Here is a 13,982-nt window from a genome sequence, read left to right as displayed (position 1 = left end):
GCATTGGATTAGCAGCATGAAACAGAATTCTCTATGAGCCTCCGACAGAAGGCTTGACTCTGATCTCTTTTACGTGGTATTTTACTGGTGTAATTCAATGACTTCAGTGGAGTTACTCCTGGCGTACAGCAGTGGCTGGGAGATCAGAGTCAGGCCCTTTTTCTAACTGTCTGGCCCTGGCGACCAATTATGAATGGCCAGTTGTCTCAATTTATTACTTCTATTCCATCCACTGTTGAGAACTCCCTTCTGCTCAACAAAGATCGGACAGCCAGGCATCATGCAGCAATCACAATAATAATGACACTGAAAATAACCCGGTGAAATAAATACATAATTACTTATCAGCCTGGCTCAGTTAAAATAAGGGTTTAATTACTATCTGTTCCTGAGAACAGTATTTGACTAATAAATCCACCCTTCCAAAAACAAGAGACCAATTTGGCACTGCAGTACTTCAGTTTTTCACTGATGTAACGCCACAGAAATCATTGGGAAACTGGCATACTGCCGTGCTGAATTAAGCCCATTATGTCTCCTTTCAGATACTCTGAATTGGCTTTGTATTAAAGCTGTAGAATGGGCTGCCAGCCAAAGCACGAATCTGAGTCCAGATACAAAAATATTACTGCATGAAAAACTAACCTCTAAAATTCTCAGCCAGATGAACCTCTAGCCCTCCATCCACAGAAGGGATTTAGTTAGTGAGTGAAGATATTTAGCAGTATTTTCTAAACAAGGCCACCTGATCAGGAGACCCCTTTGATATCATTTGCTTTTAATAGATAGTTGTAAAGTTAATTAATTTGGGGGTGAGGTGGTCCATTGCAACCCATTACCAATGTCTGTGACTCAGACTTTTGTCTCGAGGTTGTTGTTTCGAATCAAATTGAGACAGAAATTCTTATGAGTTGCTTTGAGCCCAGAAGTTGCTTCTGTGAAATGGAGTTGGGTAGGTCTTAGTCAAATTCTTAATGGACAAGCGTCTCCATCCAAACTAGCCTTTTTGGCATTTCCAATGGAGACACCAAGGATCAAATGGGACATAAAGACCAGACTTGCCTCTCAGAACTTTTAGGCAAACGTCCATTAAGGGAAAAGATAAGGCAACCCTAAGCTACTTCTCTCTTGTCAATGAAGCCCAAGTCAAAGCCAGGCTTGTGTGTCTTTCATCAGGATTTTATGAATTGGTGCAGATGAGCTACGATTTAGTCTCTCATGTTCTGTCACATGGGTTTATAGCAACTCAGCCATGATTTCCTTTTCTGCTGCAGCCTTAGCTAACAGCTCCGCCCACTAGCCAAAGCTCTAGTTTTGATGTTGAGGGAGGTCAGAAAATGGTTTGCATGGCATGGTGATGGGCCAGTGAACTTTTATAAAGATGGCAGGATTTGCTGTTTTGGAAACAGGATGTTCTTTCAGGCCAACCATATTTGCTGTCCAATAGGTCCAACCTTTCAATTTCACAACAGTACAAAAGCTGCCGCACAGTCCAGATCGCTGAATAGGGATGGACGTGTTCTTTCCTTTTATTCATGCAGTTTATGAACCATCATGTTTTCCAGGCAAACCAAAAGGCCATGGCCATTCCTACAGGACATTATTTAGAAGGTCTTTTGCAGACTCAGTTCCTTGGCAATTTACTACATTTCTCATTTCAAGACACCCTAGAGGAATAGGCTACAAACCCCACTCTGTGTGGAGAGATGTCATAAAAGCTTTACAGGCTCAGTAGCTGGAATGGGATTTTGTGTGTGTCCTTCACGAAATCTACAACATGGCAACCCCTCAGAAATAACAGCAAATTTAAAAAGTCAAATGGCAAGACAGTTCAAGCACAAGTCTCATCTAGGAATGTCTAGTCTTCAAAACACGCCATTGGGCGCAAAACAATCTCTCACCCAGCAGGTGCAGTTAGATGGAGCTGGCATGGTGAAGACCTAAGCCAACATCCTACTAAATGTTTTACCCTCCTGCCAGGCAATTACAAGTTGCAGATGGCAGCATGGTACCCCCACTTATAGAGGATTAGAAATCCAAGAGATGGACACTGAAGCCTTCTGGCTCCCCACAGACTGGTTTAAATTGGAAGAGACTGCTCCGATTGTCTTTTGCTTCCATCAGCGCTCAAATGGCCCAAGACTCAGAACAGGAGATGGGGAAGAGATGGTTTTAGCTCTGTGTTTGCTAGAGGATCGACAGTTCAGTGAAGATAATCATTAATCATTTTAATTTTGCTTAATCCCTCTTGGCTTTATTCCCTCTCCTGAGGAGGACAGCCCCCTCAGTTGTCAGAATTATGTACTTCTGTGACCTTGTGGGGGGAGGAATAACTCAGTGGTTTGAGCATTAGCCTGCTAAACATAGGGTGGTGAGTTCAATCCTTCAGAGGACCACTTAGGGAACTAGGGTAAAAATCTGTCTGGGGATTGGTCCTGCTTTGAGCAGGGGATTGGACTAGATGACCTCCTGAGGTCCCTTCCAACCCTGATATTCTATGATTCTATTCTCATTTACACTAACCGAGCAGTGGTATCAAAGATGACACAAAGTACAGGACAATGGAGAATCAGGCACCAAATAATTTATATACTCTGTTTCCTGGCATCTTCTTTCAGTTCATCAGGCACCATCAGCCCACCCTGAAAGAGTTACCAGGTGATTGGAAACATGGTCTTCACATAATGCACTAAAGAAAGCAACTCAATGGAAGGAAAAACCTTGATTTATCCAGATGGACAAAAAGAGGCAGCACAGAGCTAAGTTCACTGAGCTGTGCAAGAACCTCCAGACTCCATGACCACAACACACATGAAACACCTAGGTCATGAGCTAAACTGTAGCATTGGGCATACACCTCACATGCTTTTGTTCCAAAGCATGGGCTTCTGTTCAACAAGCTACAGGCACAACCAGATGTGAAACTCATGAACACTCCAGCCAGTAGAGGGCAGAGTTGTGCACAGGACGGCTTCTCATATTATTCCAACATACCCTCTAAGGGCTGACTCATACAGTGCTTGTTCTGTTTTCACACAGTGCTTTCTCAGGAGAAACTTCCATTGTTCTGAAGGGGAGTTTTGGCCGAGTAAGGGCCAGACTGACCCATTTACTCTCGTTGAGTAGTATTGGTTGAAGCCACTGACTGATTCTTGGTGTAACTGAATGTGAGTAAAGGTATCAGAAGTTACAGCTAGTTAAAAGAACCCACAAAGACATTTTTCCCCTTAATTTTTGAAATTTCCAAATTTAAATTATTTCAGTCATCTCTCATCAAAAAACAAGAGAATGCATTTTTACAAACATTTCATCCCATTTCCCCCCCCCTAATATTTTTTTAAATCGAAAATTGTTGCCAAAATTTTGAAATTCTAATTTCCATCAATGCTATCAAAACCTGCCCCAAGAATGGACTGTGTAAGGATTACAAGATCTGGCTCTTAAAAAAGTAAGAACTCCAGGAAGACGAGATGGGACAAAGTGGAGGAACAGTGAAAAATGACACCATCTCTCAGGAACAAAGATGAAACAAGTTTATAGGGGGCTACAAACCCACGCACACAGAGCAGAGACGATAGGGGATTACCCACATAGAACGCACCTTCTGCCTTTCAAGAATCACAAGGAAGGGGAAGAGCAACATCTCTGTGTATTTCAGAGAGGAGGTAGATTAAACAGTGAAGAGCTCAGATTGCATGGCTGTTGATGGGAAGGAAGGGAGCAGGGAGCCAGCTGGAAACAAGAGCAAAACTTTTGGACACGAGATTGAAGAAAAACCTGAATGGTCTCAATGCTGCAGATCATTTTTCAACATGGCTAAGCCGACAAATAAGACATCACAGAGCAAACATCAGGGAGGAGTGCAAGCTGGCACAGATAAAAAGGAGGACAACTGTCCCCCCTTGGAACCGTCCTAGAATTGAACTCTAGACAAGCTTATTTTTCTTGTTGTGGTTCTGAAGCCCTTAGGTATTTCCCCCCCTTGCATCCAGTATCTGACCCGAACTAGACATGGTGACAGAGCAAGGAAGGATAGTCTTGCAGTGCTAGTGGTGGCCACCAGAAACGCCAGAGAAGAACGAGCTTTTTCACCAGATTATCAACCCAATTTGTACGGGCTCAAATTCAGCCCCTCATTGCAGTTGGGCACCAAAGATGAATTTGGCCCATAATCCAACTGCGATATCTCCAAAGTTGATCCCAACGCTCAATTTTGGAGGCTCCTTCTCCTCTTCCCCTTTGCAAGATACCATAGGCTCCATCCAAAGCGCACCTTCCACTGACTTCATTTGTTATTGTATCAGGCCCTATAGACTCCACCATCAGTTCTCTGCAACTCTTGCTTTCAGCACAGGTAGGATTTGAATAGGATTCAACAACAATACAGTATGATTCACTTTAAAACCAGACAAATTCCATCTTTTATGTTCTTAATTCTTACATGCAATTCTGTTCATGCATATGAACACTCAAAGGAAAAAAAATTACTTATCATTACATACCATTTGTGTTGGAAATGATCAAGAATAGATTTCCCTCCCCATCTCCACGTAATTTTTGGTCATGTTTAGCAACTAACAGCAGGTTCTGGCCATTAAATCCAGTGACAAATTTACATTTATTTATTATACACGTTGTCTTTACAAATAAATTAATTTCATAGCGCTTGTTAATTACTTGAACTTTGCTAAATGATTTCCAAACACGTTATTCATCTCGAGCTGTCTTCAGCAAACACGAGTAAATAATGAATCACCCCAGTAAGGAAACGTTGCTAAGTAATTTCTTTCTTTGAGTGATACAGTCACAAGGGTCGAGCGTCCACTCGGTAGGTTTTAAGCACAACACACGTCCATTGGGGATTGGAGGGGGGCAGATTGAAAGGGTCCATGCAAGGGTTGGAAAGCCAGAGCCAGCATACTTAATGCATCTCTCTCTTGAATTGGGATTACACATCGGCAGCTCGGCTGAATGGGATGCTAAATAACTCAAGAGTACACATGCTGATGGCTGACTGGCAATAACTTCCGCTTCCTCCAATTCCCTCCAGAGGCTATGCCAGCATCTATGGCTAAGATGCAAGCAGTGAGCGCTTCAGACTGACCCAGATTTCTGCAATGTTGGCTTGCTCTCAGCGCCAGACTTTCACTCAGTCCATCCGTTTTTCCTTGCAAGATTACTTAATTTCTGCATAGTATTTATAAAAAAAAAAGCCCCACAACCAAACCGATCCACCCTTTGGAGACCTGACATTTCAATAGCTGCCATTCGGTGGTAAATTGCTAAGAATATTTGGACTTATTCTAACCACACAAAACAAAAACAAACATCAAAAATAAATATTGTCACCTTCCAACATTTGCCTCATTTATACCTGAAATGGGGAGTACAGTTCCTTCAGAGCCCTGGGGGAGGGGGGGCGCCCTCTTGGTCACCACAATCCCCATCCCAGGATCTGATCTGAAGCCCAGCAAAGTCAATGGGAGTCTTTCCACGGGCTTGGTCAGGCTTTGGATCAGGTCTTAACCTGAGAGGTGGTGCAAAGGCAGGTACAGGACACTTGAGGTGGAGTCAAGATACCAGCTGCTCTTCTCAGGGTCCCCCCACCAGACTCCATCAAGATAGGAGCTTTGGGAATGCCTTTTTAAGCCCTGAGAGGAGCAGTAGATTCAGTAGTCCATCTCTGGTGGTATGGATATGTCTCTGAATCACCAGTCAGCAGGCTTCTCTTTCTGACTATGTTTTGACTGCAGCCAGATGATTCCTATATGGGGCCAACACGATTCACATACCGGAAGCACTTCCAAAATGTACTATTATGGGCCGGATTGAGGCTTGAGAAACCACAGCTCGCCTTGGGGCATTGGGAGCCCAAAAAGGAATTTAGCCTGCCTCAGCCAGATTTCCCCCTGAGAGGCTCTGAGGAATGGCACACTGGAATGGCAGCTCTGTCATTATCACCTCGTGGCTCTAAATCATGGCATCTACAGAGACACAAAGCAATAAGCTCAGCTGGTGTGAAATGGCTTGAAGGAAGCTATGCCAATTTTCAGCAGCCAAAGGTCTAACCCCTGGATTTTACCACTTGACTGCTGCTTAGCAGGCAAGTCAGATAAAAGTACCAGTGTGGGGGAACATCACCACCACCTACTTCCATGGTGACAGCAGGACATCAACAGAATCCACCAGCAAGGGAAATGGTAGATTGTGAAAATATATCCCTGATCCCTTTTCCTGCCATTCACACAGACTCTATCTTACAGTTTTCCCTTTTTGGCCCATCACTGTGATGTCCGGATACTCGTTCTCAATAGGTAGTTTCAATGACCTCAGTGGAGCTACAACCGTACAACCATTTCCACCAGCTGAGGATATGGCCCACCCTACGTGTGTGTGTGTGTTCTTGATGGTCAAACCACAAAAAGTCTGGCAAGTTCGGCAGTGCACCCAGAAGTCTGGAATTCCGAAGTACCCAAATGCCTTGGCTCTGTAAAACTGGCCTGTACATCTCATGAGAACAGGCTGTCTCATCCAACTCCCACTCCTTCCTGCTCCCGGCTGAGATGGGAATACTGCTACAACAGTCCCTCAGGATAGTTTGGCCTGCCCAGACCCAACAGGAAGCAGGAAATGCAGAGGTGAGAACGAAAAATAATTTAAAGATTTTAAGTCAATTTTCCTGAAATTCCAAAAAGAAAAGAAAGAAAAGGTTTGAGTTGGCTTTACGGATGCACACACACACACCAAGGCAGCTGCAAACTTTCCTTTCCATCTCGACCCACTTAGAAGCAGACAGAATGGGCTTCTTTCTAAGATTGGACAAGCTAATGCATTACATTCTGATACTTGCATTTTAATCCTAGGATTGTACTGGCTTCTCTCTTGTCGCTTGGGCTCTGGGTAGGAGAACGGGAAGCCCATTCGGCACTCGCATCCAGTAGCTGGGAGTCATTTATCACAAAAGCATGCTGCATCATCAAGGAATCAGAATTAAGGCCCCACCGGCAGGGAACTTGCACACAATGACCCCAGGGGGTTGGGTTTTATAACGAAGGGGCAAAACCATCAAACCAGAGCTGTCTGTGCTGTGTTCTTGAACTGGCAGACATGGCCAGGGGGACTCAGCCAGTCTGGTGTGGGTGATTGTAGGGCAGCTAGACTTCTTTAAAACGAATGAGAAAACCAAACCCAACCAAGCAGTGATGGCAACACCCTGGGGTAGCTTGCACCACTGAAAGAAAATGGTGTGTCACATTCCTCACCAGACTGTCTCGTTTCACTTGGTTGAATTCCCTGCATCTTTGTGCTGTGGACACTCTCTGAGAGGCGAAACTACAGAGTATCATTTGTACATCCCCTTGTAAACTCTGAATATCCCCGTTGTTCAACAGGTCACAAGGACCGTGGGTCTGGAGAAGACTGCCTTCATTCACACCTTGAAGACTAGACCACTACGTAAATGTGTGTGATCAACAGCTGGCCACATCTGTGGTCCACTTTTCCCATATAACTTGACCTCTTGTTCCACAGAACAGAGAAACTGTATGAAAACCCTTGGCATCTGATTTGTGGCCTGGCATTCTTTTGCCCACTAAACGCTCTCTGGGAAATGTCTTCTTCTCCTTTCTTTACATCACTGTCTCTCTTTCTTCTTCAACAAGTACCGTGGGTCTGTCTCCATCATAAAGTCCAGAGCCGTTCAGGTACTCCTCTTCTTTGTTGTACTGCTCTGGCCCAGAAGAAGGCATGGAGTTTTCAGAAATTGAGCCATTTTTGACATAGCCTGGCAAATTTCGGTGTCCGTTGAGGGCACCCGGTACAAGTCTCGTATTGAGATGTAGGGCTAGGGCCCCTCTGGTGGTTACATTAGTGATGCTGGTATGGGAGACCATGGGTCCATAGCTATAGGTCGTGCTCCCACTTCGTGCTTTCCTTTTAAAGTCAAGGGCTAAAGTCCACCTGCTCCATGACTTCTTTATTTCGGCTTGAACCTGAAGAGATGGAGAGAAAAGAGAGGGAAGATCGTGAGTGAGGAATGAAGGGAAGAATGGTGCGGGATGACGCTGGCGACTGGGCTACAGAAGGAGGTAGTGTTGATAGAGATACCTGGCTGTGGGATTAATAGGAGTAATGGGATTCAAATGGGGACAAAGGGATAGTTATGCTGGATATCATGAACCACCCCTTAGTGGCAGGATAAATGAGACTGTGGAATTGTCTGCTGAGGACAATGGCGGAAGTCCCATTGCTTGCACCATTTACCACTCGACTGGGCCAAGTGGCAGCCTGGGATGGACTAGAAGGCCTGTTAGGTCTTTCCCATCTCTCAGCTGGTATAAATGGGCACAGCTCCCCTGACTTCAACGGACTCTGGATTGACTTCGGTGGACATAGATTCATTTACACCACCTAAGGATCTGGCCCCATTATGTGTCCCTAACTGATTGGTGCTCTCTCTCCTTCACTTTATCGCTTTCTCCTGGTGGAAGATGCGTGACCTTCCCCTCCAGATTTCCCTTCCCAGCTGCCTATTCGGAGTCCTCTTTGAGCCGTAAGCAACCAAACCACTGCCTGCTAGGTAAAACTCTGAAAGGCTCGGTCCCAAAGGAAGCCACCATGTCTTACCGCAAACTCTTTAAAAAAGTATAGCAAACTTCCGGTATATTGGGATCATTCAAACCGTTTGTTCTCCATATGCAGTCTATCCCCCCCCAAAAACCCTGGCCAATCAACCAACCAGCCAACAACACCCAGCCCATAATTTAGAGCCAGCGTTGGTAACACACAGTGCAGTAATCAGTGGTCCCGTCTGACCTTAGAATCTCTTAATCTTGAGTGAATGTTTTTACCATGCCACATGGCAGTTGCTATCAGACCATGATGAATGTTTTTCCATTAGGCTTTCTTAGCTAGGCCACTAGTTTTGTTCTTTGCCTCGTGTCCCGTTGCAGCATTAGTATTTAAATCAAACACTTGTTCTGGACTAATATGGAGATTTAGGATGACAGAAAGTCATTATCCAGATTGGAACGTGGCCAGGACGCCTGGGTTAATACCTCTACTCTCCAGAAAAAAATGCCCTTGGATTCTGAATGGCTACAAGTTGGCACGGCCTGGGTTTTATACTCTCTCCAAAGAGCAGCAATGTCAACAGCAAAACTGGAGTGAAGATCTACAAGAAGAACGAGCGATCTGCAAAATATGCCTTATTGCGAGAGATTGCGGGAGCTCAATCTATAGGTAGCGTAGCAAAGAGAATGTGAAGAGGCAAGTTAATCATGGTCCGTTAAGTACTGACAAAAGGAGAAGGTATCAGGTAGCAGAAGGCTCTTTAATCTAGCAAAACAAGATCTAATGGCTGGAAGGTGAATCAGCAGTGTTCAAACTGGAAACAATATGCCCATTTTTGACACAGACTGTAATTAACCGTTGGAATAGCTCACCAAGGGATGGGGTGGATTCTTGTCATTTGGAGTTTTTCCATTGAAACTGGATGTCTTTCGAAATGATTACGCTCTATTTCCAACACAAACTACTGGGCTTGATGTAAGAATCGCTGGGTAAGGTTCACTGGCCTGTGTTATGCTGCAGATGATCATAGTGGTCTGTTCTGGCCTTAATCCCTATGCATTTTACCAGAGAGTAAAATGGTAGCCTGGTGAATCAACTCCACCTGAGCTCTCCCTGCTGCTCCAAGAAGAACTACAAACAACAGTCCCCCAGAATGGGCATTGCTGATGATGCAGGAAAAGAGTGTGAGTTACCAGAAGGTTTAGAGGCTGGTGAAGTAACTCAACATTAACAAGTAGTGGGCTACGTTTCACAGGCAAGATAATAATGGCACTTACATAGCCCTGTGTAGAGGGCAGCAGAGCTTCTCCCAGAAGAAGCCGGGGGAAGACTGGGCCCAGGCAGACATCTCACCTTGTCCATGAAGGACAAGAAGCAATGGGCTTAAACTGCAGCAAGGGCGGTTTAGGTTGGACATTAGGAAAAACTACCTGACTGTCAGGGTAGTTAAGCACTAGAACAAATTGCCTAGGGAGGTTGTGGAATCTTTGTCACTGCAGCATTTTTAAGAACAGGCTAGACAAACGCCTGTCAGGGATGGTCTAGTTATTATGTAGCCCTGCCTTGAATGTAGTGGACTGGACTAGAAGACCTCTCAAGAGCCCTTTCAGTCCTACACTTCTATTATTCTAAGAGTGCCCTCTTTGCTCCAGTCATTCAGATGGACTCAACTGCTCATCCCAATGTACCATCCCCACTGTGCTAAAAGAGTGGGGGCTTGGCCTCCCTGCCTCCAAGAATCTGCAAGCGGGGAGGAAGCGAGCAGATCTGGAGTTCCCCAAAGCACAGGGATTGCTGCTGTGAGAGGCTCTTCCATATGGGCTGCCAATAATCTTCCCCTAAATGGCTCAGATGGTATGGGCCTGATTCTCCACCATCTTGTCCTTGGTGCTCTCATTTACCCTGGTGCAGAGGGGGACATAAAACATTACCAGATCAGAGCAGTCATGTTTTATACCCAGTTTGAACCGATTCTCGTTTGGTAGCATTTTAGATCCACTTCACCCAGTGGGAAATGACTAAGTAAGGTGCAAAGCAGTGGAGACATTTCTATACCAAGGGTCTAATTCTCTGCTTGCCTAACTCCAGTAAACCTCAGTAGAGTTAACCCCAGTGGGACTAGCTGACTGTAGATATTTGGACTCTATTTATAATGAAAGAGGATCATTAAGAACCAAAGACACTCACCTCTCCATTGCAAAAACAGTATATGATGGCAACAAAAAATCCCTGGAAAGAAGATGAAACAACACATTAGCATTTATCCTGCTGCAGCTCAATGTCTATTCACTGAAACCGTGGCCCAAATCCACATAGTTTCACTGATGGCAATGGAGCAACGCCAGTTTACCCCAGCTAAAAACCAGCGCAAACTAGGAAAACTCCTGTTGTCTAGCAGCCTACAAGAAACGGGTGACAATGACTGTCCTCCAGGCTAGCGGCTAACCAGCGTTTAAAGCATCCTGGCTGGCTGGCTGGCACATCTGTCCTAGGCTGCGTTAGAAAATGCACATTTGTTTCCTGTTGCAGATGTCCTGTAAAGGCTTTGGAAGAGCAGCTGCTCACTACTGTCCCAGGTCATTTTCCTGCCCTGGGAAAATTTTCAAGCTTTCAGAAATGTGCCTGTTTCGCATCAGGACGAACCCGAGACCTTTAGAATTTTTTTGCAGAAAACCCCAGAGCTCTCAGAAGATCCCATAGCTCATGTGATGAGGGCACTTAGCATGGAGGTAGAAGTCCCACGTTCAAACCCTTACTCTGAACCAGGCAGAGCAGGGACTTGCACCCCAGTCTGCTATGTCCCAGGTGAGCGGCCTAATCGCTGCGTCTATGGAGTACTCTGGGGTGGGGCTTTCTCACACTCGCTTGTTGGAGATGTTCCACTTTGTATAAATAAATATTCGGGGGGAAGTGGGGAGAGACTGACTGTATAGTCCAGTGTCAGGGCAGTCATAGAATCATAGAATCATAGAATATCAGGGTTGGAAGGGACCTCAGGAGGTATCTAGTCCAACCCCCTGCTCAAAGCAGGACCAATCCCCAACTAAATCATCCCAGCCAGGGCTTTGTCAAGCCTGACCTTAAAAACTTCTAAGGAAGGAGATTCCACCACCTCCCTAGGTAACCCATTCCAGTGCTTCACCACGCTCCTAGTGAAAAAGTTTTTCCTAATATCCAACCTAAACCTCCCCCACTGCAACTTGAGACCATTACTCCTTGTTCTGTCATATGCTACCACTGAGAACAGCCGAACTCCATCCTCTTTGGAACCCCCTTTCAGGTAGTTGAAAGCAGCTATCAAATCCCCCCTCATTCTTCTCTTCTGCAGACTAAACAATCCCAGTTCCCTCAGCCTCTCCTCATAAGTCATGTGCTCCAGCCCCCTAAACATTTTTGTTGCCCGCCGCTGGACTCTTTCCAATTTTTCCACATCCTTCTTGTAGTGTGGGGCCCAAAACTGGACAGTCAGTTGGGATGTGGGAAATTCAGGATCAGATGAGATGAGAAGCCAGTTCTGGGACCCAGTCATGCATTCCCTTTGCACCCAAATGGGAGTTCTGGGTGTGCAAAGAATGCAGGGCCAGGTCCTCCCATGTCAGGTCCAGTCTGAATCTGCACCTCCCCGCACTTTGGATCCAGAGTTTGTCTGAGCCCAGCTCTAATTTCCCAGCTTCATGTCAGCCACACTAGTCAGTCACTTAAGCTTTTAAACTGTTGGTCAGTAGGTTGTCCTTAAGGGAGGGCTGTGCAGTGTGCATGCAACACAATGGTCATCAGATGGCTGCAGTCATTTTGGCTAAAAGATCCCAGTCCTGCACTCAGATCCGCATTACACCCCTGCTTCTCATCGACTTCAGTGGGGTGCTGCGGTTCATGCCAGCGGATCCGTTTGTAGGACTAGGACAAGCTACTTTGAGGCCAGCTGGCTTAAATCCATGCAGCTCTCTTGACCTATCCCTGCTGAGGATCTAACCTGGATCTCAAGGGATTTGGGTGGACAAATGGTCGTAAAACGATGACATTTTTTGCCTGACACATTGTCCCAAAGTACCCTAACACAGTTTGCAAATACATAATACAGCCAGCACCAAAGTACATCCATTAAGTCTTGGGAGTGTAACTTGGCACCGATTAAAAATCCTTTCTCCCAAAACAGAACACATTTGATGTCCACGTTCCGTCCCACCGAATACCACTACTTTGTCCTTAAAATGCCCAGAAAGCTTAACAGGGTACAGTACCTGGAAAGAGTTGAACAGCATTTCATAGTGCATTTGAACTTGCCAAAGAATCCCTGACACCTCTGTATATGGCAAAGCCATGAAAACTATATAGTGAACTCCAAACAGAGGCATAAGGACAAGGGTAGATTTCAGCAGCTTCCTGTAGGAACAGGAGAAGGAGAGAAACACATGGAGAAAGTCATGAGTCTGAATTATCCTCTGGGTCTCCTTAGGGTCTGGATTGAGGCAAGGTGGTGAAATGGTGCTGGGGCCGGGGGGGGGGGGGGGGGAGGAGGGGAGCTTGCACCGCTGCTGCCCATGATGTGCCCGATTGTGGATATCCAGTCTCCAGGCCCATCAAGCCAGTACCTTCCACCAGCAGTAAAAATCCCTGTAAACGAAGGATGGTGCTGCTCCATATCTCGGGCCAGCCTGCCTGTGCTCAGACGGGACAAGGAGGGAGACTTCCAAGACCGTGCCACGCTTGCTTCCCATGGGCACTGGCATCCTTGATGGGGGATGGAATGGAGGAGATCAGCAGAGCTGGATGGATGCTGACCTCGGCTAGCTGGGGGCACTGGAGAGAGAATGCCACGCCATCCTATGGAATGGGGCAGCTCATCTGCTGTCACCTTGTGTTTCCCTGGGGTGTAATGTGCGCTGGAGGTCCCCTAGATGGAGGTGCAACTCCACCTTAGCAGGAGCCTGTGCGCCTTAGCTACAACCCAGACCCTAACGTTTGGCTGGGTTCATCCCTCGAATCCCTAAGGGAACAGACACTGCCTGGAAATGATGCCGATCCAGGGATCGAAACCACTGCCAATGGTGACGGCAATTGCCAAATGGAGGCAATTAGCAAGGGGGCAGCGTTGCCAGGAGGCCCGGTGCTTTCGCTGGCCGACGACTGACAATCTCTGCAGGGATTAAAAAATAAAAAGCGCTGAGCCCGTCCAAGCCATAATTAATAGCAAGCCTCTCCGAGCGAGAAATAAACAAACAGATCAGTCAGGGCTGTGACATGGCAGCAAAACAAACCTTTGCATTTTGAAGCCAAATTCCAGCCCCACTTCCAATGAAACATAGAATCGTAGGACTGGAAGGGACCTCGAGAGCTCATCAAGTCCAGTCCCCTGCACTCACGGCAGGACTAAGTATTATCTCATTTTTGGATACTCTTCTGGGAGCAAG

General features: G+C 46.0%; 1 protein-coding gene across 1 annotated transcript in view; it reads right to left on the bottom strand.

Moving 5' to 3' along the window:
- Nucleotides 1-7,628: 7,628 nt before the first annotated feature.
- PTH1R (parathyroid hormone 1 receptor) overlaps nt 7,629-13,982 on the bottom strand; it is a 173,417-nt gene continuing 167,063 nt past the window's right edge. Inside the window, exons 11-13 of the mRNA XM_065399658.1 lie at nt 12,813-12,954; nt 10,759-10,800; nt 7,629-7,991 (exon numbers count right to left, since the gene is read on the bottom strand). Coding sequence (XP_065255730.1) covers nt 7,629-7,991; nt 10,759-10,800; nt 12,813-12,954 — 547 coding nt within the window. The remainder of the gene's footprint in view (nt 7,992-10,758; nt 10,801-12,812; nt 12,955-13,982) is intronic.

Source organism: Emys orbicularis, chromosome 2 (genome assembly GCF_028017835.1).
Source record: "Emys orbicularis isolate rEmyOrb1 chromosome 2, rEmyOrb1.hap1, whole genome shotgun sequence".
Classification (NCBI taxonomy): Eukaryota; Metazoa; Chordata; order Testudines; family Emydidae; genus Emys; species Emys orbicularis.
The sequence above is the reverse complement of the archived record's forward strand: the minus strand, read 5'-3'. Positions and strand labels throughout refer to the sequence as shown.